The 26,228-nt window shown below is 43.5% G+C and overlaps 1 protein-coding gene across 1 annotated transcript; it reads right to left on the reverse strand.

Annotated features, from left to right (window-relative positions):
- Positions 1-931: 931 nt before the first annotated feature.
- Positions 932-24,450, reverse strand: LOC145350482 (guanylate-binding protein 1-like). The gene is made up of 10 exons (XM_080199682.1): positions 24,423-24,450; positions 21,342-21,542; positions 20,522-20,649; positions 17,979-18,088; positions 15,571-15,758; positions 14,136-14,384; positions 9,095-9,372; positions 8,448-8,660; positions 7,710-7,812; positions 932-1,176 (listed from the first exon to the last, which is right to left on the reverse strand). Exons 2-10 carry the CDS (start codon positions 21,532-21,534, stop codon positions 932-934), a joined length of 1,707 nt encoding a protein of 568 aa, XP_080055808.1. The 5' UTR covers positions 21,535-21,542; positions 24,423-24,450.
- Positions 24,451-26,228: the final 1,778 nt, after the last annotated feature.

Below are 26,228 nucleotides of genomic sequence, written 5' to 3' on the forward strand. Positions count from 1 at the left end.
AAAAGGGTACAGAAGAGGTTTACCAGGATGTTGCCTGATCTGGAGGGTATTGGCTATGAGGAGATGTTGGATAAACTCGGTTTGTTCTCACTGGAACGTCGGTGGCTAAGGGGTGACCTGTCAGAGGTTTACAAGATTATGAGTGGCATGGACAGAGTGGATCGTCAGATGGTCTTTCCTAGGGTAGAACAGTCAAGTACCAGGGGACATAGGTTTAAAGTGCGTGGAGACAAGTTTAGAGGAGATGTGCGAGGCATGTTTTTTTACACAGAGGGTGGTCAGTATCTGGAATGCGCTGCCCGGGGAGGTGGTGGGAGCAGGTACAATTGTGGCATTTGAGGGACAACTAGACGAACACGTGAATAGGATGGGAATGGAAGGATGTGGACTCAGCAAGTGCATACGCTTTTAGTTTAGTTTGGGCATCATGATCGCCGTAGGCTTGGAGGGCCGAAGGGCCTGTTCCTTTGTTGTACTTTTCTTTGTCTTTTGTTTTGTCCCTTGTATACGTGACTCCAGAGCCACAGTGATGTAGCTGCCTTGAACAGCACCTCTGAAATGGTCAGTTCAGGGACAATTAGGGAGGAGCAACAAATGCTGGCCTTGCCAGTGACACCCACAGCCCACGGGAGAAGAAAAGAATTTGTCTGTGTGCAGCCTCAACTCTCAAACACTGGCACACGTCTCAGTTACAGGCTTTATTGATTGAAAATAATTGACAGCAGAGCAAGTAACAGTATTGTATAAAATTACAGCAGACGTGTGTGTGACACAAATCATAGTTTCATTACAAATCCACTGAAGATTGTGCTGCTAGTATGAAAAACAGATTCACCGTGGTTACTTGAATAATTATTCTCCATTTTAACTGAAATACCTCATCACTCACCATGTTAGTCTAACTCATACCTCCTCACCATATTAATGTTCTTCACTGTATGATACATGGAGAACCACTTTCCCTTTTCATTCGTGCCGTCTCTTCAAGTCTTTTTTCATTAAGTCTCTTTATTTCTTCCCTTGCTGCTTCCCTCTCCTCCCTCATCCTGTTCATCATCTTGTTCATATTTTCTTCATTGATCCGTGCCATCGATTCCATCATCTCATTGAACATTTGTAATTGTTGATCACTTGCAGCTTTTTGCAGCTCCTGCTGGGCCTGTTTTTCTTTCTCAGCTGTAAAAATTACAAAGATTAATCCTTGAGGATTTTTAACAACATTGGAGAAGTTCATCACAACTTATTAAATATGCGACACAGTGATGTCACAACGCTTCTACCCAGTTACATATGAAGGTGAACTTAAGACTTTGGTATGGCCGCACTTGGAATATTGTGAACAGTTCTGGTCACCTTACTAAAGAAAGGATATTATTAAAGTAAAAAGAGTGCAGAATAGATTTACTAGGAAGCTACCGGGACTTAATGGTTTGAGTTATAAGGAGAGGCTGGATAGACTGGGACATTTTTCTCTGCAGTGTAGAAGGCTGAGGGGTGATCTTATAGTGGTCTATAAAATAATGAGGAGCACAGATCAGCTAGATAGTCACTACCTTATCCCAAAGGTAAGGGAGTCTCAAACTCGAGGGAATAGGTTTAAGGTGAAGGGGGAGAGACACAAAAGTGTCCAGAGGGGCAATTTTTTCCACGCAGAGGGTGGTGAGTGTTTGGAACAAGGTGCCAGGGTAGTATTGCAGGTGGATACAATTTTGTCTTTTAAAAAGCATATAGTGGTCCATTTTGGCAAGTCCAATGGAATGAAGGAGTACAATATCAAGGGTAGGAGTCTTAGCTGTGTTGAAGAGCAGAAGGGTCTTGGGGTCCGGGTCCATAGGACTCTTAAATCGGCCTCGCAGGTGGAGTATGTGGTCAAGAAGACGTATGGTGTACTGGCCTTCATTAATTGAGGGATTAATTGCAGTTGATAAGGAGGATGTGCTTGATATTCTTGAGGGTTTGAAAATAGATAAGTCCCCTGGGCCGGACGGGATTTACCCTAGGATTCTCTGGGAGGCAATAGAGGCGATTGCAGAGCCTCTGGCTCTGATCTTCAGGTCGTCGTTGGTCACAGGTATAGTGCCAGAAGACTGGAGGATAGCGAATTTTGTCCCATTGTTTAAGAAGGGGAGCAGAGACTTCCCCGGGAATTATAGACCGGTGAGTCTTACTTCTGTTGTGGGCAAAGTTTTAGAAAAAATTATTAGGGATAGGATTTATAGTTATTTAGAGAGTAATGTATTGATTGGAGATAGTCAGCACGGTTTTGTGAAGGGTAGGTCGTGCCTTACTAACCTTATTGAGTTTTTTGAGAAAGTGACCGAAGAGGTGGATGGGGGTAAAGCAGTTGACGTGGTATATATGGACTTTAGTAAGGCGTTTGATAAGGTGCACCATGGAAGGCTTCTGCAGAAAATGCAGATGTATGGGATTGGGGGTGATTTAGCTAATTGGATCAGGAATTGGCTAGCAGATAGGACACAGAGGGTGGTGGTTGATAGAAAGTATTTGTCATGGAGTTCGGTTACAAGTGGTGTGCCTCAGGGATCTGTTTTGGGGTCACTGCTGTTTGTAATTTTTATAAATGATCTGGATGAGGGTATAGTTGGGTAGATCAGTAAATTTGCTGATGACACCAAAGTCGGAGGAGTGGTAGATTGTGAAGAGGGGTGTCATAGTTTGCAGGGAGACTTGGACAAGTTGCAGAGCTGGGCCGAGAGGTGGCGGATGGAATTTAATGCGGAAAAGTGTGAGGTAATTCACTTTGGCAGGAATAACAGATGTGTAGAGTATAGGGCTAACGGTCAGACTCTGAATAGTGTTGATGAACAGAGGGATCTTGGTGTATGCGTACATAGATCCCTGAAAGTTGGGAATCAAGTAGATAAGGTAGTTAGGAAGGCATACGGTGTCTTGGCGTTTATTGGTAGGGGGATTGAATTTAGGAGCCACAACATCATGTTGCAACTGTACAAAACTCTGGTGCGTCCGCACTTGGAGTACTGTGTGCAGTTCTGGTCCCCACATTATAGGAAGGATGTGGAGACATTGGAGAAGGTGCAGAGGAGGTTTACCAGGATGTTGCCTGGTATGGAGGGGAGGTCCTATGAGGAGAGGCTGAGGGATTTGGGGTTGTTTTCGTTAGAAAGAAGGCGGCTAAGAGGGGACCTTATTGAAACATATAAGATGATTAGAGGTTTAGATAGGGTGGACAGTGATAGCCTTTTTCCTTGGATGGAGAAAGCTAGCACGAGGGGGCATAGCTTTAAATTAAGGGATGGTAGTTATAGGATGGATGTCAGAGGTAGGTTCTTTACCCAGAGGGTGGTGAGGGATTGGAATGCCCTGCCTGCTGCAGTTGTAGATGCGCCTAGTTTGGGGGCGTTTAAGAGATCTGTGGATAGGTTTATGGATGGAAAGGGATTGGTTTAGGTTAGAGGGTCATTTCTTTTATAATTGGTCGGCACAACATCGTGGGCCGAAGGGCCTGTTCTGCGCTGTAATGTTCTATGTTCTATGATTGAGTTTAGGAGTTGGGAGGTAATGCTGCAACTTTATAAGACCCTTGTCAGACCCCACTTGGAGTACTGTGCGCAGTTCTGGTCGCCTCACTACAGGAAGAATGTGGAAGCTATTGAGAGGGTGCCGAGGAGATTTACAAGGATGTTGCCTGGATTGGGAGGGATGCCTTATGAAGATAGGTTGAGGGATCTGGATCACTTCTCCCTGGAGAGAAGAAGATTGAGAGGCGACCTGATAGAGGTTTATAAAGTGTTGAGAGGAATAGATAGGGTGGATTCTCGGAGGCTATTTCCCAGTGCTGAAATGGTTGCTATGAGAGAACACAGGTTAAAGGTGCTGGGAAGCAAGTACAGAGGAGATATTAGGGGTAAGTTTTTCACTCAGAGGGTGGTGAGTGAGTGGAATCGGCTGCCGTCGGTGGTGGTCGAGGCGAACTCGCTGGGGTTTTTTAAAAGACTTCTGGATGAGTATATGGGATCTAATGGCATTGGGAGTTACAGATAGATCTACGGCTTGGTAGGTATAGATGTGATCGGCACAACTTGTGGGCCGAAGGGCCTGTTTGTGCTGTAGTGTTCTATGTTCTAGACAGTTCCATGGGTAAGATGGGTGTAGAGGGATATGGGCAATTGGGGTTTAAGAAAAAAGGGCAGCATGGACAAGTTGGGCCGAATAGCCTGTTTCCATGCTGTAAACCTCTATGTCTCTATTATTCTGTGACCTGTGACATGATTCAGATGATGGATTAGGATTGTAACGCATGCCCTAATTGTAATTAATCATCATCTAATTTGCAGTGGTTTAACACAACTGAGTGTATTGGTTTGTGAAGTCGCTTCAAAAGGCTGTTATTAAGAGTGAAGGACTGGAGTCACAAAGGTTAGAATGCTGGCCATGTTCCTCACCCCCTTCCCAAGACCAGCCTCCAACTCCTCAATCTCACCACTCACCGCGTTAGTCTAGCTCCTACCACTTCACCATATTAATTTCTCTCCACCTGTGCATTGCTACTTCATCTTTATACCCTCTTATCTATCCCAGCAGCCTCCTGACCAGCCTCCCACATGCTCGTCTCCATAAACCCTGTCCTAATTCCTCTCGAACTTTTGCCTGTTTTAGTTTTAGACCGGGTCTCTTGCCACACTAATTATCCATGCCTTTTCCCTCTCTGAAATTTCAATTTCCCTGACAGTTTCTTCTATCCTCTTGGCTATCCACAATTTACCTTTTTATTTATGACTTTTAGGCAAATCAGTAAGAACAACAATTATTTTTATTTATATAACACCTTTAGCTTTTTCAAACATCCCAAAGCGCTAATGCACAGTGACATTATTAAATAAATTTTGACATTGACTCATACGACGAGATATTAGAAAACATGACAAAAGCTTGGTCAAGGATGTATTTTTTAAGACCATAGGAAATAGGAATGGGAGTTGGCCGTCGGCCGTTCAGCCCCTCGATTCTGTCCCATCATTCAATAGGAGGATATGCAACAATTTGGAACTCCTGCATCATTATATGAGCTCATTTATATCACTCTGTACAAGCTCAAAACCCTGGTGTACTGTGTAATCCTGAACTCCTGCACTAGGTACAATTCCAAAGTTACACCTCATTCATTATCATGGGTATGTGTGTGAAAGACAGAACCCACTGAGGTGCCGTTGTCATGGGGAAATCTATAGGTTTAATTCAGTGACATCACATATTTTAAGTGGACATTGCGTGGAACATCTAATTAGCCCTGAATTGAATTAAATTGGTGTGGAACAGTTCAGTTAAGAGGTTTCAACGTTTGTGAGCCATACCCTCCTGGCCCAGGTGGTATCTGATAACATCCCACAGTTTGCAAATACTTTGTCCAATTTTCCAACACTTACAGCTTTCAACAGCATACCAGCTCCCCAAGATACCCACTATCAAATGATAAGACAGAAGGAGACACCTGCACTCTTAAAACTCTCCTGTGAAGAAAATGACACCTTACCAACAGCACATCCAATAACTCACACATCCATCGCATTGCAATGTGGGCTAGCCCCACAGCACTGCAGATTGGCAGAGAACTCAGTTCACTTCCTCTCAAAGAAACCAACTTCAAGATTGGCAGTCATTAACAACCAAAATATTCAGGACTGAGAGCAGACCTACAAAGAGCAGTAGGCTTCCAAACACATTGCAATGTATTGCCAAGTTATTACAGGTACCATACCAGAAACCTGCCCGAGTTACAGAAAGGGGACAGTGTATGAATCAGGGACAGTGAAAGAGAGGCCTCTTTGTCTGGACGGGGAATAGTCAGCCAAGGTCACACGTCATCCATTCACCGAGTGTTACGATCAGGATGAAGAGAAGAAGCCTCTTCCTCATCCCTGAGGTAAACCTCCTGCTATCTACTTGAACCTATCAGAAGAAAATGACCAAGTACCAGAAAGACAAACAGAAAACAGAACCCCCAAGTAAACAGAATTTTCCCCAATCAATGGAGAAAAGTCATCATGCACTCCTCCGACTGTGACCAGAATGAGATCTGGGAGATTCATCAAACCTCCTGACTGTCTCAATCTGTAAACTCAGAGACTTGAGAGGAAGCAGAAGGGAAGCTCAATTAAAATGTAAATACATTCATTAGAAATTTAGGGGAGGTGTAGTATATGGGTATCCGGCATAGCAAGGGTTAATGTGGGACTGGGTACAGCGTCGCCTACAGTGACTTGTAAAGGGTTACAGGACTTGAGACTAGAGAGAGTTGTGGACCAGACAGAGGCCTGTCCAGACATAAGCATGGAGTTAGCTCATAACAGTTTATTTGTACTTAGTTGTTTGATACCAATGAACACTTATGTTTAGCAATACAGGACTAAGAACCTCTTCAGGAGACCTACTTAATATAAAACATACAACATCCCCCCAAAGATGTGCTTTTAGGCTGATTGATTGGGTACTAAATTGTCCCTAAATTGGACCTCCCTGATCCTTGCACGTTAGGTATAGACTAAAATCATGAATAGGTCACTGAGACAGTGGGACGGCAGCGCGGGCTCGTTGGGCCGAAGGGCCTGTTTCCCGTGCTGTGTTGTTCTTTGTTCTTTGTTCTAAACAGCTATGATCTTACCTGTATGTTTTTTAAGTTCTTACACACATGAAAGGGTTAATAATCACATAAGCTTAAAATTCACAGAAGCTGCTAAGAAAGAAACCAGAGGTCTTTATTAAAGTTGACCAAATGAGCATCAAGGCCCTTAGTTTTTATTCAATCGTGAAACATGGGCATCACTGTCTGGTCAACAATTATTGCCCATCATTAGTTGCCCTTCCCTTAAGGACATTACTGAACCAGATGGGTTTTAGTCTGAGAGAATTGATTAAGTCAGACATCTGGGAAGTTATTGCTTTCCATAAACACAAACACAAGCTGGGACATCAATGATAACTTGTAACAATGATGAATTAGGGAAGCTAACATGACTAAATCTTCATGCTGATTGGATATTATAATTAAGCCAGTGTTCGATGGTAGCGATTGGTGTTTAACATTTGTAACTTATGCATGATGTAATCTAAATCAATAGTTGTAATGGGATAGAGATAACTCCTATACCTAGATTGGTACATGTTAATAACTTGTAATCTGCTTGTGTGTTCCTCAGTTCTGTACTCTAACGAGTCACAGATGATCTTCCAGGATTCTATTGCTATAGAATGAATCACTATTGTGAAATAATCTATGGCTCTGTCTGGCTACTTGAAGGGAACAAATTAGTAAATACACTAAAAGATGGAACATCAGAAAAAGATCCACAAACAACACCAATCACATTGCACTGGATACCAATCCAGAATTTAATGCAAGGGTTCTGGGATAGGCTGGACTGGGGTTTGAACTCTATATTTTCTGAATGCTGACACTAAAACGGGGACTTGATCCAGCAGGATACTTAATGCTGCATATTCTACCAGTGTAATAGTAGTTATGGGGATACACCGCTGGATATGAAGTTTTCTTCTCAGTGTTTATTAGAATTTATGTCAACTGGATTAGGAGCCAATAGCAGTGTGATATGTACACATGTCACAGGGATTAAGTTTGAAAAACGCCTGGTAAAGTTATGGAACCAGAGTGAGAACAGCTCAAAGGAAATTCCCGGCCAGGTGAATTAACATGCTTGGAGAAAATTACTTGCCTTCCATTCTCCTTTGTTGCTCTGTGAGTCCCTGATCCACCTGTCGAATGCACTCCGATTCAGTCATTCTCTGATCTAGAAACTCTTTAAGAATTTCTGTCGCCTATTGAGTAAACAGATAAAAAATCTTAACATGACTTCAAAAAGGCTGTGCCTTCACGCCCTTCCAAAAGAGCAGTGCTAACCCCAGACTACCCCAAATCTCACCCCCAGATCCCTGCCCACTGAATTTAAAACATTAAACCTGCTTGCTTTATGGCAGCCACTGCTGTAAAAATCAGGGCGTGGCTTCCTTACCTTCGACTCGACTGGACTTGAGCGTAGGGCTCAAGGAGCCCTCTGCACTAGAGTGACCTCACCTGGCCCTGAGCTGGAAGTTCTGGCAAGATAGGAGCGTATTCACTTTCCAGAATGGAACTAAGAGTGGAGTGGTAATCCAACTCAACTGCAACTCCAAAAGAATTTGCAGGCCAAGGCTTTTACAAATTTATCATGCATTTCTCACCACACAAAAAAAAAGATTTCTATCACTCATGTCTGTCCCAGGTGAAAATGGTGTTGAAGAATGAACTTGTCCACTTGATTCCTCTTGTTTCAGGCATCAGAGTCCCACCAAATAAACCCACATCAGGTACATTATTTAAGATGATCAGTCTAAAAAGTCCTAACAGACAAACACTGCATCATATTATTAAGAACAATCATTTTGATTTTCTGAAAATTCTTTTTAACAATTACCTTAACTCCTTTTTGTGAGTTTGAATGATAACTTTCCACAGCATCTTTTCGATCTTTCAGATACTCAGTGTATCCTCCGGCCTTTGCATAGCTGTTACTTGTTATTTTTGTGTCTATTTCCTTGAATAGTTCCTTCAATAAATCTTTGCATTTTTCCTTAGATTTCTCTTCATTTCTTTTACTATAATCTTCAAAGATTTTCTTAATATCAGCCTGTGAATGTAAAGAGAAGTTAATTAGGCTACAAACATGCAAATGTGGGCCAGGATGAGGCCATTCAGCCCATTAAGTCTGCTTGGCCATTGAATAAGATCGTGACCGATCTAATGTTAATCTCAAAATCTGTATCCTGCCACTGCTGATATCCTATCGCCCTTTCATTTACCAAGAACCTATCCACTTCACCTCAGAAATATTCAAAGACTCTGCTCCCACCACCGTTCTAGGAAGAGAGTTCCAAGACCCACAACCCTCCAAAAATACTTTTTGCATCATCTCTCTCTTAAATACATTGGTATGTCTTGTTGAAGTTGTACAAGACATTAGTAAGGTCACACCTGGAATACTGTGTGCAATTCTGGTCATTATTCTAGAAAGAAAAGTTGGCAGTAAAGTTGATGTGTTACATTTGTTCAGCTGATACAAACCTCCAGCCTGTCTTTGTATTTCTCACTGCTCCCTAAAGCACGTTTCAGGAAAATGTCAAATGCATCTTTTTGACACTTTTCATGAATGTTATTCAGTTCCGTAGCAGTTTCTGTTGGGAGAACCACCATCTGATTCATATTCACTTCATAGTGTTTCTTAGCTTCATTCACCGCTTTCTCATTCTCTGCTTCAGCCAAATTCTCCACAACTTTGTCAAGAACGGCAAGCTTTCCGCTGCCAATTATGTCAACATACATCGTCACAAGATGTGCAAACACTAGAGAAACCAATAAAAATATCACATTGAGAAATTAAAATTAAAAACAATGTTTTTCAGATGCTGAAAATCTAAATTACAAACAGTAAATGCTGGAAACACTCAGCATCTTCAGGGAGATATGTTGGGGTAGAAACATCAGGGTGACATTTTCTGTTGATGGCCTTTCTTCACAACTCAGAAATACAATAAAGAGTTCAGGAGGATGTAAACAGACTGATGAAATTGGCAGACATGTGGCAAAGGGGAGGAAAAGGCCGAGTGGTATTATCGATAGACTGTCAATCCAAAAATTCAGCTGATACTTTGGGAACCCGGGTTCGAATCCCACCACGGCAGATGGTGGAATTTGAATTCCATAAAAAATATCTGGAATTAAGAATCTACTGATGACCATGAAACCATTGTCAAGTGTCAGAAAAGCCCATCTGATTCACTCATGTCCTTTAGGGAAGGAAATCTGTTGTCCTTAGCTGGTCTGGCTCTGGCCTCCAGAGCCACAGCAATGTGGTTGACTCTCAACTGTCCTCCAAAGGCAACGAGGGATGGGCAATAAATGCTGGCCAGGCAGCGATAACCATGTCCCACAAATGAATAAAAATGAAAATTAGTCCAGAGAAGTGTTGAGTGATACATGTTGTAGGAAGGGAAGCTGAGCTGGTACAATTTTAAAGGCAGTTCTGGAACAGAGAGGCTTCAGGGTTAATATAAACACATTTTTGAATGTGACAGAACAAATTCAGAAGGCTGTTAACGTGCCAATTGTCCCGTTTGGTTCTCCACATTTTTCCTACCAGAGCTTTATCACGTTTTTCTGTGTTAGATTTCATCTGCCATGGATTATCCATTTCATCATTCTGACCAAAGCCTCCTGAGGTCTATAACTGAATTCCTCATTGTTTAATCATAAACAACACTTCCAAATTTCGCTCTATCTTCAAATTTTAAATTTTGCTCTGCATACCCAAGTCTAAGTGATCAACATCAGAGACAACTGGGGCTCAGGAACTGAATTTGGGTAATCCCACCTCCCTCCTGTCTGAAAAAAATAGTCATTCACAGTTTCCATTTTCTATCCATTGGCCAATTTTGTCTCCATACTGCTTCTTTTATCACACAGATTTTGATTCTGTTAACAAGAGGTCCTTGCCAAAGCAACAAACCATCTGACATGGGCACATTTCCCTTTTACTTTTGTTATTCATTGATGGCGTGTGGGCGTTACTGTCTGGGAGAGCATTTATTGCCCATTCCTAATTGCCCTTGAACTGAGTGTCTTGCTGGGCCATTTAAGAACATAAGAACATAAGAAATAGGAGCAGGAGTAGGCCATCTAGCCCTTCGAGCCCGCCCCACTATTCAATAAGATCATGGCTGATCTGAAGTGGATCAGTTCCACTTCCCCACTTTCTCCCCATAACCCTTAATTCCCCTGTCTATCAGAAACCTATCTACCCGTGACTTAAATATATTCAGCGAGGCAGCCTCCACTACTTCAACGGGCAGAGAATTCCAGAGATTCACCACCCTTTGAGTGAAGAAGTTCCTCCTCAACTCCGATCTAAACTGCACCCCACACCCCCCACTTTATTTTGAGGCTGTACCCTCTCGTTCTGCTATCCTTTCTAAGCAGGAAGAATCTCTCTACCTCTACCCTATCTATCCCCTTCATTATCTTGTAAGTCTCTAAAAGATCCCCCCTCAGCCTTCTAATCTCCAACGAGTACAGACCCAGTCTACTCAATCTCTCCTCATGGGCTAACCCCCTCATCTCCGGTATCGGCCTCGTGAACCTTCTCTGTACTCCCTCCAAGGCCAATGTATCCTTCCGCAAGTGCGGCGACCAAAACTGCACACAGTACTCCAGCTGCGGCCTCACCAGTGCCCTGTACAGTTGCAGCAAGACCTCCCTACTTTTATATTCTATCCCCCTCGCTATAAAGGCCAACATTCCATTCGCCTTCTTGATCACCTGCTGCACCTGCAGACTGGGTTTTTGCGACTGATGCACAAGGACCCCCAGGTCCCTCTGCACCATAGCATGCTGCTGCTATTCGCCCTTCAAATAATGATCCCTCCTACTATTATTTCTACCAAACTGGATAGCCTCACATTTGCTCACATTTTACTCCATCTGCCAGGTCCTTGCCCACTCACTCAGCCTATCCAGATCTCTGCAGCCTTTCCACACCTTCCACACAATTTGCTTTTGGGGGCATTTCAGAGTCAACCACATTGCTATGGCTCTGGAGTCACATGTAGGCCAGACCAGGTAAGGACAGCAGACTTCCTTCCCTAAAGGACAGCAGATCATTGGTCATTAATACACAAAACCCATTGCTCTGTGCTCTCATCCACCTTTCGTGCTCCCAGCAGAAAGCTGAACTGGATTAATCAAACATGATTTGCCTTTAATAAATCTGTTCTTTGCTAGCCCACACCTATCCTCAATGGCTGTTAATTTTTTCCCAGATTATAATTTTGAAAAGATTTCTCACCTCACAGAGGCTAAACTGACTGACTGCAACTGCCAGATTTAACCTTTTCCCCTGATCTGAGCTTATCCTAACATCTGTGATCCAGTATTTTGGAACCACCCTTTTGCCATAGATCACCGACAATGCAGAATGAGGCCAATCAGCCCATCAGGTCTGAACCAACTCGCTAAAAGAGAATATTACCCCCCACACCCTCATACCCTATCCCCGCAACGCTACGCATTTACCATGGCCAATCCACCTCACCTGCACATCTCTGGACACTAAGGGGTAATTTAGCATGGCCAATCCACACAACCTAATGCAGTTACAGGGAGAATGTGCAAAGTCCAGACAGTCACCGGAGACCAGAATCGAACCTCTGTCCCTGGCTCTGTGAGGCAGCAGTGCAAACCACTGTGTGCTCCCCTGCCTCCCCCCACTACCACCACCCCGCCGCCCCACCAACACCCCACCCCCACCCCGATACTGGAAGATTGTGGCCAGCACATAAGAACATAAGAGCAGGAGTAGGCCATCCAGCCCTTCGAGCCTGCCCCGCCATTCAATAAGATCATGGCTGATCTGTCATGGCTCAGTTCCACTTTCCCGCCCTCTCCCCATAACCCTTAATCCCCTTGCCTATCAAAAACCTATCAACCCGCATCTTAAAAATATTTAGCGAGGCAGCCTCCACCACTTCAACGGGCAGAGAATTCCAGAGATTCACCACCCTTTGAGTGAAGAAGTTCCTCCTCAACTCCGTTCTAAACCGCGCCCCACTTTATCTTGAGGCTGTGCCCCCTAGTCCTACTGTCCTTTCTGAGCAGGAAGAGCCTCTCCACCTCTATCCTATCCATCCCATTCATCATCTTATACGTCTCAATGAGATCTCCCCTCATTCTTCTAAACTCTAACGAGTACAAGCCTAGTTTATTCAGCCTCTCCTCATAGCTCAACCCCCTCAACTCCGGTGTCAGCCTAGTAAACCTCCTCTGCACTCCCTCCAAGGCCAAAATATCCTTGCGCAGGTGCGGCGCCCAAAACTGCACACAGCACTCCAGCTGCAGCCTCACCAATGCCCTATACAGCTGCAGCAAGACCTCCCTACTTTTATATTCAATCCCCCTCGCTATGAAGGCCAGCATCCCATTAGCCTTCCTGACTACCTGCTGCACCTGCAGACTGGGTTTTTGTAATTTGTGCACAAGGACCCCCAGGTCCCTCTGCACCATCGCCTGCTGCCGTTTTTCATCACGTAAGTAAGAGTCCTTCCTACCATTATTCCTACCAAAGTGGACTACCTCGCACTTGCCAATATTAAATTCCATTTGCCAGTTCCTGGCCCATTCGCCCAGCCTATCTCGATCCTTCTGCAGACTCTCCACACCCTCTGCGCAATTTGCCGTTCCACCAATCTTGGTGTCATCAGCAAATTTCGACACCATACACTCGGTTCCCTCCTCCAGATCATCTATATAAATGGTAAATAGCTGAGGCCCCAGCACCAACCCCTGGGGCACTCCACTCGTCACCAACCGCCAATCCGAATAGCACCCGTTGACCCCCACTCTCTGCCTCCTATTTGACAGCCAATCCTCGATCCACGCTAACACCCTACCCTCAACTCCATGCCCCCTGACCTTCTGCAATAACCTCTTGTGAGGTACCTTGTCAAACGCCTTCTGAAAATCAAGAAAGACCACATCCACTGGCTCTCCTCTACCCACCGCCCTCGACACATCCTCATAGAACTCCAATAAATTTGTCAGACACGACTTCCCCTTAATGAAACCGTGCTGCATCTGCTCTATCAAGCAATTCCCCTCAAGATGCCTCGCTATTTCCTCCTTGATTGCACCTCTGCAATTACTGTCTTCACTCTGATATCAATCACTTGTCAATGAATCAGTTACATGAAGTTGAAAGGATTTAGGTGGATGTATCTGAAATAGGAGGCCATTTGTTAACGGTAAGGTGCTGCTGGAGGTGGAGCTCGAGAAATTGAGGGCGTAAAACAAAAGATGAATCAGGCAATATTTTCATGCACCTTAAATTGTGTCAATGATTTCCTTGAAGCTTGTGATTGTTACTGAGACCAGAGCCAGGAAACTGCTTCAAGTACACCAACCAATAGCAAAATCTCAAAATCAACCCAAACAAATTGTATGGTGGATATTCTGTCCTGCTTTTGAACTGTCTGTATTTTTTACTTATTGAGCAGCTTTGATGGTTTAGGCTGGTTTGTGTATTTCCAATCTGTACACAGAATTCAAAAGGACTTACTTTCACCAGTCACCTTCTTGTTCCCACAGTTAGGAACTGTTTTCTCCTCTGCCTTTGTGTAAATGAAGTCACAGAATTTATTGCACTCTTGAACAAAACCTTGTTCCATCTCACTCTCTTTGGCTGTTTCTATGTTCTGAAGAACGTTTTTATTTCCAGGGCAATCAAACACAAAGCAATTCCTGGAGCGAAAGTAATATCTGATACACTGTTTGGGCAAATTAAACTTCTTGGCTTTCTCATCTGAACCTGTAACAGAAATAAAGATCACTTATTGTTCATACAGATCAGTGCTGAATGGGAAATGCAATGGGGCAGAATTCTAACTGTCAAGGGGAAGTTCATCTGGTTTATTACTTTAATAGTGATGGTAAGTTACAGGTTCCTGATTTTCATTGTGACACATCTGGCTCCCGACAGGTTTTGCCTAAGGATTGAGCCAACACTTTCAACATTCAGATTCAGTGAATTAATGTAAACAGATCAATGTGAACAAGATCAAAGTCTAATCTAAAGGATATCTCGGAAACTGGTAAACAAAAGAATTATAACAAAAGAGGAACAGTTCATTATAGAATCCCTACAGCGCAGAAGGAGGCATTCGGCCCATCGAGTCTGCACCAACCATAATCCCACCCAGGCCTTATGCCCGTAACTCCTTATTTTTACCCTAATAACTCTCTTGAAACCAGAATTAATTTAGCACGGCCAATCAACCGAACCCACACATCTTTGGATGGGGCTCAGATGAAGTGAGACAATAGAAATATCAGGAAAATGTATTGATTGAAAACGGCTGATTTGCTAAAGAGAAGAATAGGCAGGATTAAAACGGATTATAAAGGACGAGGATATTGGCTGGACAACTGAACACAAAATTGAAAAAAAGATCAGCGATGAGTTTGAATGAACCTGATAAAGTATGAAGCTGAAATTTGCACACTGACGTTAAGAAGGTCAGGCATCCAATGAGTTGTGCATTTGGAGATACACGGAGAAAGTAAACTAAATAGATAAGAAAAGCACTGAAACAAGAGGACCCAATATTGGTTGATATCAGAAAGGGCAAAGGAATTGGGTTGCACATGGGATTGGGGATCAGGTGTTGAAGTGATGATAGAAGGATGAATGGAAGTGAAAAAACTAAAGGGAGATGTTTCTGCACAACCCAAAAAGAGTGGGATTGTACAGAAAACTGAGAGAGGAAACAGACAGGATTGTAAAGAAAGAAGATCAGAGCCAGAACCTGCTTCAGGAAGCCCATTGATGATGACGTCAACTGGATCATGTGAGGCTCCAATCATTGCTGATGTTTCTCAATCTTGCTTTTGCCCAATAGGATTGTGCAACATGCCCAATGAAGATTAACATCATTTATTAAATTTGCATACCACTTGATTACCCATGAGTTTTATCAATTGTTTCACTTCCTTACCAGGTTTCAGTTTAAGGGCATTCTCCAAATATTCATCTGCTGTTATACTTTTCTTGTCAATTTTCAGCTCCAGAGTAAAATCTCGCACAACCCAGACAAAACCAGGAAAATATTCCATGAAGTCTTTTCCTTCGCTATTTTCTGTTTCAGACTTGGTTCGAATGATGTTGGTCAGTTGTGTCACATAACTGATCGACTGTTAAGCAGAGTAACTAAGAATTAGGTGATCACAGTTATTGCACATGTAGATCTCATGCTGTAACAAAGAGTAATATTGAAAATAGGAACAATGGAAAGATGGTTTTATGAGTGCAATTGCATCAATTGAAATACGTACAGGTGGAGGCTATTGATACAATGCTTAATAACTGAAACTTGATATTTAACACCTGTCAAAACCTAAAGTCTATGCATATGTGAGATTTGTGCACAATCAAATCATTTGAATACAAATTGAGTCTCTAGGATTCCTAAAGTGAATTTCTTTACTCTTTTCAAATTCCACGACATATTCTGTGGACCAATTGTCCACCTTCTTATCGAATATTGATAATGTCTGCTAGGCTTCCAACAAGCTTTTTCTAAGTTTTAAGTTTATGTATTAGTGTCACAAGTAGGCTTACATCAACAATGCTATAAAAATCCCCTAGTAGCCACACTCCGGTGCCTATTCCGATACTCTGAGGGGGAAGTTAGCATGGCCAATGTGCCAAACCAGCATGTCTTTCAGAATGTGGAAGGAAACTGGAGCATCCGGAGGAAATCCACGCAGACATGGAGAGAAGGTGCAGGCTCTACACAGACAGTGACCCAAGCTGGGAATCAAACCCAGATTCCTGGCGCTGTGAGACAGCAGTGCTGACCCATTGTGTTACTCTCAATAAGGCTACACTCATTCTCAACTCCACTGAGCACAAGCCCAACCTACTCAACCTCTCCTCATAAGAAAATGCAATTCCAAATTACCTGTGGGTAACCATTGTTTGTGTTCCTGCAACATGACTCAGCTACTTCACCTGAAAAGGCACCGCGAGCTTTACCTTTATCAGAAACAGGGACTGGTTTCTGTCTCTTCCCACCTCAAGACACTGACATCAATCCTCTGCTGTCATGTATTGTGCTGGGGCAGCACAGTGGCACAATGGTTAGCACTGCTGCCTCACAGCGCCAAGGTCCCAGGTTTAATTCCCAGCTTGGGTCACTGTCTGTGCGGAGTCTGCACATTCTCCCCGTGTCTGCGTGGGTTTCCTCCCACAGTCCAAAAGACATGCTGATTAGGTTCATCGACCGTGCTAAATTCTCCCTCAGTGTACCCAAACAGGTGCCGGAATGTGGTGACTAGGGGATTTTCACAATAACTTAATTGCAGTGTTAATGTAATGAAGAAACTTTGTTTCACAAGTAAATATCTATTTTCTGAATTGTGCAACATTCTAACGATTCACTGAGATTTTGTTGTAACATTACAATTCAATTCTGACACTGATTTTCACACTTCCCTTTTGACTTTGGTTTCCTTCCACATTCTGAAAGACATGCTGATTAAGTGCATTGACCTGAATAGGTGTCGGAGTGCGGTGACTAGGGGAATTTCATAATAACTTCATTCCAGTGTTAATGTAAGCCTTACTTGTGACTAATAAATAAACTTCAACTTTTTTTCAGGCACCCACCATCCTCCGTGTGAAAAACTTGCTTTGTATATCTCCTTTAGACCTTGTCCCTCACAACTTAAACCCATGTCCCCTCGTAATTGACTCCTCCCTGGGAAAAAGCTTCTGACTATCCATTCTGTCCATGCCCTTCGTAATCTTGTAGACTTATATCAGGTTGCCCCTGGACTTCTGTCATTCCAGTAGGAACAAACCAAGTTTCTCCAACCTCTCCTCATAGCTAATACCCTCCCATACCAGGCAACATACTGGTAAAGCTTTTCTGTACCCTCTCCAAAGCTTCTACATCCCTCTGATTGTGTAGCGACCTGGATTGAACACTATATTCCTAGTGCAGCCAAACTAAGGTTCCATAAAACTGCAACATGATTTGCCAATTTTTAATCTCAATGGCCCGAGCGATGAAGGCAAGATGTTGCTTGCCTTCTTGACCACCTCTTCCACCTGCATTGCCACTTTCAATTACTTGTGTACCTGTACACCCAGATCCCTCTGCCTATCAATACTCTTAAGGGTTCTGCCATTTACTGTATATTTCCTATCTGTATTAGACCTTCCAAAATGCATTCCCTCACATTTGTCCAGAGACAGGGTCAGAGGCAGGGACACTGTAAGCTGCATCACAAGATCTCCTCATTGTTAACCGCTCCAGAGTTTTACAGTGTCATTTTGAGTTAAATGCAATCAATTGTTATTTTCTGATAAAGGGAATGGAGAATCTCATGTGAAGGATACTCGATGTCCTGCAGTGCCTGTTGGTCGATTGTTCCCTTGCTGTTGTACACTAACATACTGCTCAGCAGAATGGCTAATGTGAAAAGTTTGTTGTCATTGCTTTCATCACCCTACAATACAGAGATAAACAGTGACTGATATTAATCATCATGGTTTATTTAATCAATTACAATCCAATGTTTCAAATAAAACTCTGAAAGTGAAGATAAGGCACCCCAGAGATGAATTCCTGATATTTAAATGGAAAATTAATGAGTGAAATGGGTTGCTGTTTGTATTTCAGTTTCAGTTTCACGATCAGTAATTATGAGAGTGGAGGAAGATGATGAAGATTGATTTCTCAAACCCTTCCCACCAATTCCTGGGCAGACGAGGTCGAGAGTTGTGTTTGGGCAGAGCTGAAACTTGTCTTGGTGATGTTCCATTGCATGTCCCTGTCTCCTCCCAAGCTGTGAAAATGTGTCTGATCTCAGGCTGAGGGTATGAAACAAACAGGCCAAATATTGGGCAGATTTCCCAGCGTCTGCATCACAAGGACTGTCTGTTCACCCCAGTTCCAGCGTTTACATTTACAGACACCACAAGAGAGAAGAAATATGAAAGGCTTTCACTGATACCAGAACCTCTCATGCCGTGGGGACAGTAATGTCATCATAAGAAGTATTTTCCATTCATTGGATGTTGATATTCTAGGGCATGTCAATATAAAAACAGAGGAGGTGTTGGGTATTCTATAAAGTATTTAGATAGACAGTTCCCCAGGATCTAATGGGATCTGTCCCAGAATACTGATTGAGGTGAGGGAGGAAATTGCTGAGACCTTGTAGGAAATCTTTCTATCCTCTTCAGTAGAGTTCCCAGAGGACTGGAGATTAGCCAATCTAGTTCCTTTGATTAAGAAGGGCAACAGGAATAATCCGGGAAATTACAGGCTGGTGAGCCTTACGTCCGTGGGAGGGAAATTATTGGAGAAGATTCTTGGGGACAGGATTTACTCACCTTTGGAAATATACGGTCTTATTTGCAATAGGCTGTATGTGTGTGTGTTGGTGGGGGGAAGGGGGGGGTAAGGTGGGGTGGTGGGGTGGTGGGGGGGTTCTTAAATGGGTTCAACCACGGAACAGCCACAACTCTCTGGGATAAGATAAAGCTTCACAGCCCCCTGAGTGAAGTGATTTCCCCTCACTTCAGCCCTCAATGATTGCCTCTTATCCTGCGACTGTTGAATTGTTGTGGAGATGCCGGCATTGGACAGGGGTAAACACAGTAAGAAGTCTCACAACACCAGGTTAAAGTCCAACCAATTTATTTGATAGTCAGACCCCACTTGGAGTACTGTGCACAGTTCTGGCCGCCTCACTACAGGAAGGATGTGGAAGCTATTGAGAGGGTGCAGAGGAGATTTACAAGGATGTTGCCTGGATTGGCAGGCATGCCTTATGAAGACAGGTTGAGGGAGCTAGATCTCTTCGAAGGTTGAGAGGCGACCTGATAGAGGTTAATAAAATGTTGAAAGGAATAGATAGGTGGATTCTCGGAGGCTATTTCCCAGGGCTGAAATGGTCGCTACGAGAGGACACAGGTTTATGGTGCTGGGAAGCAAGTACAGAGGAGATGTTAGGGGTACGTTTTTCACTCAGAGGGTGGTGAGTGAGTGGAATCGGCTGCCGTCGGTGGTGGTAGAAGCGAACTCGCTGGGGTCTTTTAAAAGACTTCTGGATGAGTATATGGGATCTAATGGCATTGAAAGTTACAGATAGTTCTCTGGCTTGGTAAGTATAGATGTGAACGGCACAACTTGTGGGCTGAAGGGCCTGTTTGTGCTGTAGTGTTCTATGTTCTATGTTCTAAACCCACAAGCTTTCGGGGTTTGCCCCTTCATCAGGTGAATGGAGAGTTCTGGTCTCAGACAGAGCATATAACAGCACACACAGTTTACAGAATACTGATTAGAATGTGAGTCTTCACAGCTAACATGCTATTCAAGTCTTAAAGATGCAGACAACATGAGTGGAAAGGGCATTAGGCATAGGTTAAAGAGATGTGTATTGTCTCCGGACAGTACAGTAAGTGAGGTTTTGCAAACCCAGGCAAGTCGTGGGGGTTACAGATAGTGCAACATGAATCCAAGATCCCAGTTGAGACTGTCCTCATGTGTGCAGAACTTGGCTATCAGTCTCTGCTCAGCGACTCTGCGCTGTCGTGTGTCGTGAAGGCTGCCTTGGAGAACGCTTACCCAAAGATCAGAGGCCGAATGCCCGTGCCCAGATCAGCTGTAAAGACTCGCATTCTAATCAGTATTCTGTAAACTGTGTGAGCTGTTATATGCTCTGTCTGAGACCAGAACTCTCCACTCACCTGCAAAGGGGCAAACCCCAAAAACCTATCGGTTTACTATCAAGTAAATAGGTTGGACTTTAACCTGGTGTTGTGAAACTTCTTACTGCTGAATTGCGACAACTGAATAGATGTGCATTTATTCAGAAAACAGTGTACGTGTAAATATTGTTCTCCATATTACTGTGAAAAGTAAACATTTCTACCTTTTCCACATCTCCAAGACCTTCAGTGTCCAACAGCACCAAGCAGTGATCAGTCATCCGTGGATGTGGGCGACACCATAGCCAGATTCCCTTGGTCGCTGACTGTACAGTTCCTCCAAGAGGAAATCCTGGTGAATTAGGATAAATTATAAGATGTGTGAGAATTATTTTCTAGCTGGTATTTAGCGTAACATTCCTGACAGTTTGACTCAGTTAATAATAGTCTGGTCTTTTTGTTAGAAGGTGTTGTCCCTGAGACCACTGCCAGTATTTATACGGGGAGCCTAGGCTGTCACATGCAGAAGTGAAGGACTGACAGCCTTTTAAAGATTACACCTTGCAGATTAATCTGAAAACAAAAGTTTCACTTGCCTGTAAACATTGATATTCCTCAACAAAATCTTTTACTCAATGAAGACAAACCAAAAGTAGATATTTGCCATGATGAGTTAATAAATGCATTATTGAAGTATCACATGATCCCATTGAGTCTTTGGTTGAGTGGTAACATTTCTAGAGGGAGACAGTCACATTGTGGCTCCCAATATTTCTCTGCAACACATAAAGTTCCGGTCCATCCACATTGGCCAAATTCTGAGCCAAGGAGGAAATTCTGGGCTCTTAGGGAGAGGTCATTGTTCACACTGACCGAGTGCAGAATCGGACATTCTAACATCATAAAAGCTCCTTCCCATTTGCTGCAGGACCACCCACCCCCATCTGTACTTCCCAACATTCCTTCAGTTCTCAGCTCATACTATCAGTCATCAGCCTCCACAATGGGCAGGAGGTGTCAATTCTCCCACAGTCTCACACTTACCTTTCTGTTTTCCTGCAAGTTGGTTTAGCAGAAATGATTTTCCTGTGCGGTATTTTCCAACAATCGCCACAACAACCAAAGGCTGGTCAATGCTCTTTAACACCTCCACAGCCTTTTGGCACAAAGACAGTCTCCCTTCTACTGAGTTCTCAATCAGAAGCATTGGAGATTCCATTTCTGTGTTTGGTGCCATCCTGTTAACTGAAATAGTTATAGGATCATTGCAGAGAAATACAATATACATGCTGTAACTATTGGCATTACGAGTGTCATGTGAGTGTGTCTTTAAGAGAAGTTTCTTTTTAAAGCCATGCAGCTTGCAGCTTGAGTGATGTCATTGGTGTGGAGCTAAGCCATGGCAGTCAGGTGATAGGGGTATGTTAGTTTGGGCTTTCAGTTTCATTTTGGGGAATTTCATTCTGGGAAGCAGTTTAGCAGCAAGCTAGGAAACAGATTCTCTCTCGTTCTGTTCTTCTGTTTAAGAAGCTGTGTTTTGGGAAACAGGTTCAACTACAATCTCCTGTGAGTTTCTTCAGAAGGGATTTTCAGCATTGAGCCCAGAAGGCGGGATTCCTCTAGTGAGTGAGCACTAACCTGTGCTGTATTGTGCTTATTTGGAGGGTTTTGGATATTGGCTTAGTGATATTTCCTAAAGAATTATACATTGTTGTAATGTTGTGTTTCTTGGTTGTAATTGTTAAAAAGTTCTTGCTAATTGTCTTACTATACATGTCAACAATATTCTTAATTAAACTTTGTTTTTGATAAAAATTCCTCGTGGGTCAGTTGAATCAGACCTGAAGTGAAACCTCCCGTGCTCATCCTCACCAAATTCAACATAAAACATTACAGTTCAGGCGAGCTTCATAGAATACCTTGGAGTATACGACCTGACTTGTAACATTAGGCTGTTAAAATATCACAGGAAATTATACAAAATATTATAGTTGCTTTGTTACAGGGCATCTTCCTTAATACATCCCACTATTCACAATCAAGGCTTTCACACTGCCCTGGGGGGTGTATTGTTTATCCCAATGATCGTTGACCTCAGTTTTCATCTATTAATTCTGTCCAAAATGATTCCATGTTGAACCTGTTCTTTTTTCTTGTGTCTTCCCTCTTACATGTTCTAAGATTTGAGTTTTAGATAGACTGTCACCCCACCTCATTTTAAGAACATAAGAAATAAGAACATAAGAAATAGGAGCAGGAGTAGGCCATCTGGCCCTTCGAGCCTGCCCTGCCATTCAATAAGATCATGGCTGATCTGTCGTGGCTCAGTTCCACTTTCCGGCCCTCTCCCCATAACCCTTATTCCCCTCTCTTATCAAAAACCCATCAACCCGCTTCTTGAAAATATTTAGCGAGGCAGCCTCCACCACTTCAATGGGTAGAGAATTCCAGAGATTCACCACCCTTTGAGTGAAGAAGTTCCTCCTCAACTCCGTTTTAAAACTCCCCCCCTTTATCTTGAGGCTGTGCCCCCTAGTCCTACTGTCTTTTCTAGTCTGGTCTCTAAACACTTATTAATTTGAAGATATGTAACTCACTGATTAGGATCTTAACAGCAATTCTTAATTATGTTAATAATTTCCACTTTATCAGTCCTTCTCAGAGTCTCATTATTTCTCTCTCACTATTGCAGTTAGACTTGGCCAACTTTAGTTCATATTATCACAGGTACGTCTCAATGTTCTCTCCAATTGGTGTGGGTGTTTTTTGTATCAATCTGAACAACTGGGGTAGCTCGGTGGTACAGTTGCTAGCATTGCTGCCTACGGCGCCAGGGACCCAGGTTCAATTCCCTGCTTGGGTCACTGTCCGTGTGGAGTCTGCACGTTCTCCCCATGTCTGCATGACTTTCCTCTGGGTGCTCTGGTTTCATCCCACAGTCCAAAGATGTGCAGGTTAAAGTTTACTTATTAGTCACAAGTGAGGCTTACGTTAACACTGCAATGAAGTTACTGTGAAATTCCCCTAATGGCTACAGTCTAGTGCCTGTTTGGGTACACTGAGGGAGAATTCAGCATGGCTAATGCACCTAACTAGCATGTCTCTCAGAATGTGGGAGGAAACCGAAGCACCCAGACAAAACCCATGAAGACATGGGGAGAACGCACAGTCTCCACACAGACCAAGCAGGGAATCGAACCCAGGTCCCTGGCGCTGTGAAGCAGCAGTGTTAACTGTGCTATCTACCCTGCTGCTCCACGAATAGGTACATTGACCATGCTAGATTGCTCCTTGGTGTCGGGGGTTAGTCGGGTTAATAAGTAGGTTATGGGGATAGGGCCTGGGTTGGATTGTGGACGGTGCAGACTCGATGGGCCGAATGGCTTTCTGCACTGTAGGATTGTATGAATCTATGTATTCAGTCTCTAGTTTACTCACTCTCCCGCTATTCTCCCTATCCTGCTTAAAAATACCTCCCCGCCCCCATTTTGTTACGATGGAAATTACTCAATATTTACAAACTCCCTTGATAGAAAATTGTTTGAAGAATTAATATCCTGATTCCGAATATCAAATTGTGAGCCATGTTTTGTTATGTGTATTTATCCTCAGTCTGGAATCTTTTGAAAGTGGCACAGGGAGCAGTTCAGCAAATACTACACAAACTGTCCTGGAATTCTAGTTTATCTGTATCCAGATTATTTATTCTCACGGTGAGAACAGTTGTTGCCCTCCTACTCCCTGTAGCGTTTTAACAACTCAGAACATCAGGTTACCGACCTGTGCGGCGGCTAACAGAAAACATCCACCCCCCGCCCCCCCGGGTCTCATTCACTCACAATCCTAACTGGATGCGGAATAATCGAATCCTCCAACACTGCATCTTGTCTCTGATTCTGTCTCTGTCTCCCTTTCCCGAACAGGCTGCGGGAGCACCCAAGGGTGCAGTACATCCTTACCCACCACCGTCACCTCGTGTCTGACCTTCATCTCTGCCCCCACCCCACTCTCTGGCAGAGATCCCTCTCCTGTCGGTGCCAGGGATTTAAATGGGACTTTTCGCTGTTTAACACTTTATATTTTCTTTCACTGCCTGATCTGTCTGACAAGTGTTGAAGTTCTCACCTTTCCGCTGTTCGGATTCTGTCTTGTTCTGTCCCCAGTAGTGTGAAGCTGGGTCGGTGCCTCTTCCTGGAAATGCTCCACTATTTATAATGCAACTCAACCAATCACAGTAAAAGCTGTTGTTAAATGCAGAGCAGGAAATTCTTTTTAAACGGTCACTGTGAAAACGTAACCTCAGCAAGAACTACAGGGAGTGATTAGAAACAGGAGCAACTAGAGAAGGAGGGAGAAGGAACTCTCAAATCACCTCGGGATTGTCTCGAAATTCACATTTTAAATTCTCAGCAAGTCTATACCTTATTAATGAGGGATAATTTTGCCAATATTTTTAGAAGGGATGTGGGTGTCAGAATTTCTTGCCCACTTTCTCTCCCTGCAGATTCTGTCTGACCAGTTGCGTTTGTCCAGCTCTTTGTTTTTCACCCCAGATTACCCAGGAAGGGTAAATTATCTAAAAAAGTTACAGTGAAAGGTAAAACTAGCTGTATCATGCTACTAATATGCAACAGCAACACGAGTTGTACTTAAGGCACAAAGATGTTTTACCCACCATTTGTTATGTCAACATCAGTGCCAGTGCGATGCCAGGTACATACACCGTCCAACTAAATGGCAGGTGAAGAGGCAAAGAGCTGACATGCCACATTTTCTTCGTCTTCTGAGAAAGTAAAGGCATTGATGGGCTTTCTTTGGAAAGTGAATCTGGCTTTAAGTTCGTCGAGCTTGTTTTCCACAATTGGACATTTGCCAGCAGTAAGCTGGGGAGGGGGGTCTTGGGACTGCATTGTTTCATTCTCACCTGCAGGCCTGCACATTTTTCATGCTTCCTAAAACTACATAGACCTCAGCATGACTGAAAAGGTGTGCGGGGGGAGGTGGGGGGGGCGGGGGCGTTGGGGGGTGCGGGGTGGTGGATCCCATCATAGGACACCCAGATTCAAGGCTTTGAATAAGGCATACAGGAGGAATGTAAGGAAGATGGGCGGCATGGTGGCACAGTGGTTAGCACTGTTGCTTCACCATGCCAGGGACCTGGGTTCAACTTAAGAACATAAGGAATAGGAGCAGGAGTAGGCCATCTAGCCCTTCGAGCCGGCCCCGCCATTCAATAAGATCATGGCTGATCTGAAGATCAGAATGTCAGCTCTTTGTCCCGAAGACACCTGCCATTTAGTTGGACGGTTTATGGACCTGGCATCGCACTGGCACTGATGTTGACATAACAAATGATGGGCAAAACATTTTGTGCCTTAAGTACAACTCGTGTTGCTGTTGCATATTAGCAGCATGATACAGCTAGTTTTACCTTTCGCTGTAACTTTTTTCGATAATTTACCCTTCCTGGGTAAACTGCGGCAAAAAACAGAAAGCGCTGGACAAACGCAACTGGTCAGACAGAATCTGCAGGGAGAGAAAATGGGCAAGAAATTCTGACACCCACATCCCTTCTAAAAATATTGGCAAAGTTATCCCTAATTAATGATGAAATATCGAATTGCTGGGAATTTAAAATGTGAATTTCGAGACAATCCCGAGGTGATTTGAGAGTTCCACTTCCCCGCTTTCTCCCCATAACCCTTAATTCCCTTGCTTATTAGAAATCTACCTACCCGTGACTTAAATATATTCAGCGAGGTATCCTCCACCACTTGGGCTGAGAATTCCAGAGACTCACCACTCTTTGAGTGAAGAAGTTCCCAATTTGAGCCTTGGGTCACTGTCTGCGCATGTTCTCCCCATGTCTGTGTGGGTTTCCTTCAGGTGCTCTGGTTTCCACCCACAGTTCAAAGATGTGCAGGTTAAGTT

Source organism: Carcharhinus amblyrhynchos, chromosome 12 (assembly GCF_965287045.1).
Source record: "Carcharhinus amblyrhynchos chromosome 12, sCarAmb.v2.hapA, whole genome shotgun sequence".
In the NCBI taxonomy this organism is placed as follows: Eukaryota; Metazoa; Chordata; class Chondrichthyes; order Carcharhiniformes; family Carcharhinidae; genus Carcharhinus; species Carcharhinus amblyrhynchos.

Excerpts from the sequence above, each read along its gene's own strand:
- LOC145350482 (XM_080199682.1), bottom strand. The coding sequence starts at position 21,534 with ATGGCACCAAACACAGAAATGGAATCTCCAATGCTTCTGATTGAGAAC. Across the intron at positions 9,373-14,135 it reads CAAGAAGGTGACTGGTGAAA|TGTTTGCACATCTTGTGACG; the intron begins GTAAGTCCTTTT and ends TGGTTTCTCTAG. Across the intron at positions 7,813-8,447 it reads ACTCACAAAAAGGAGTTAAG|GCGACAGAAATTCTTAAAGA; the intron begins GTAATTGTTAAA and ends TTTACTCAATAG.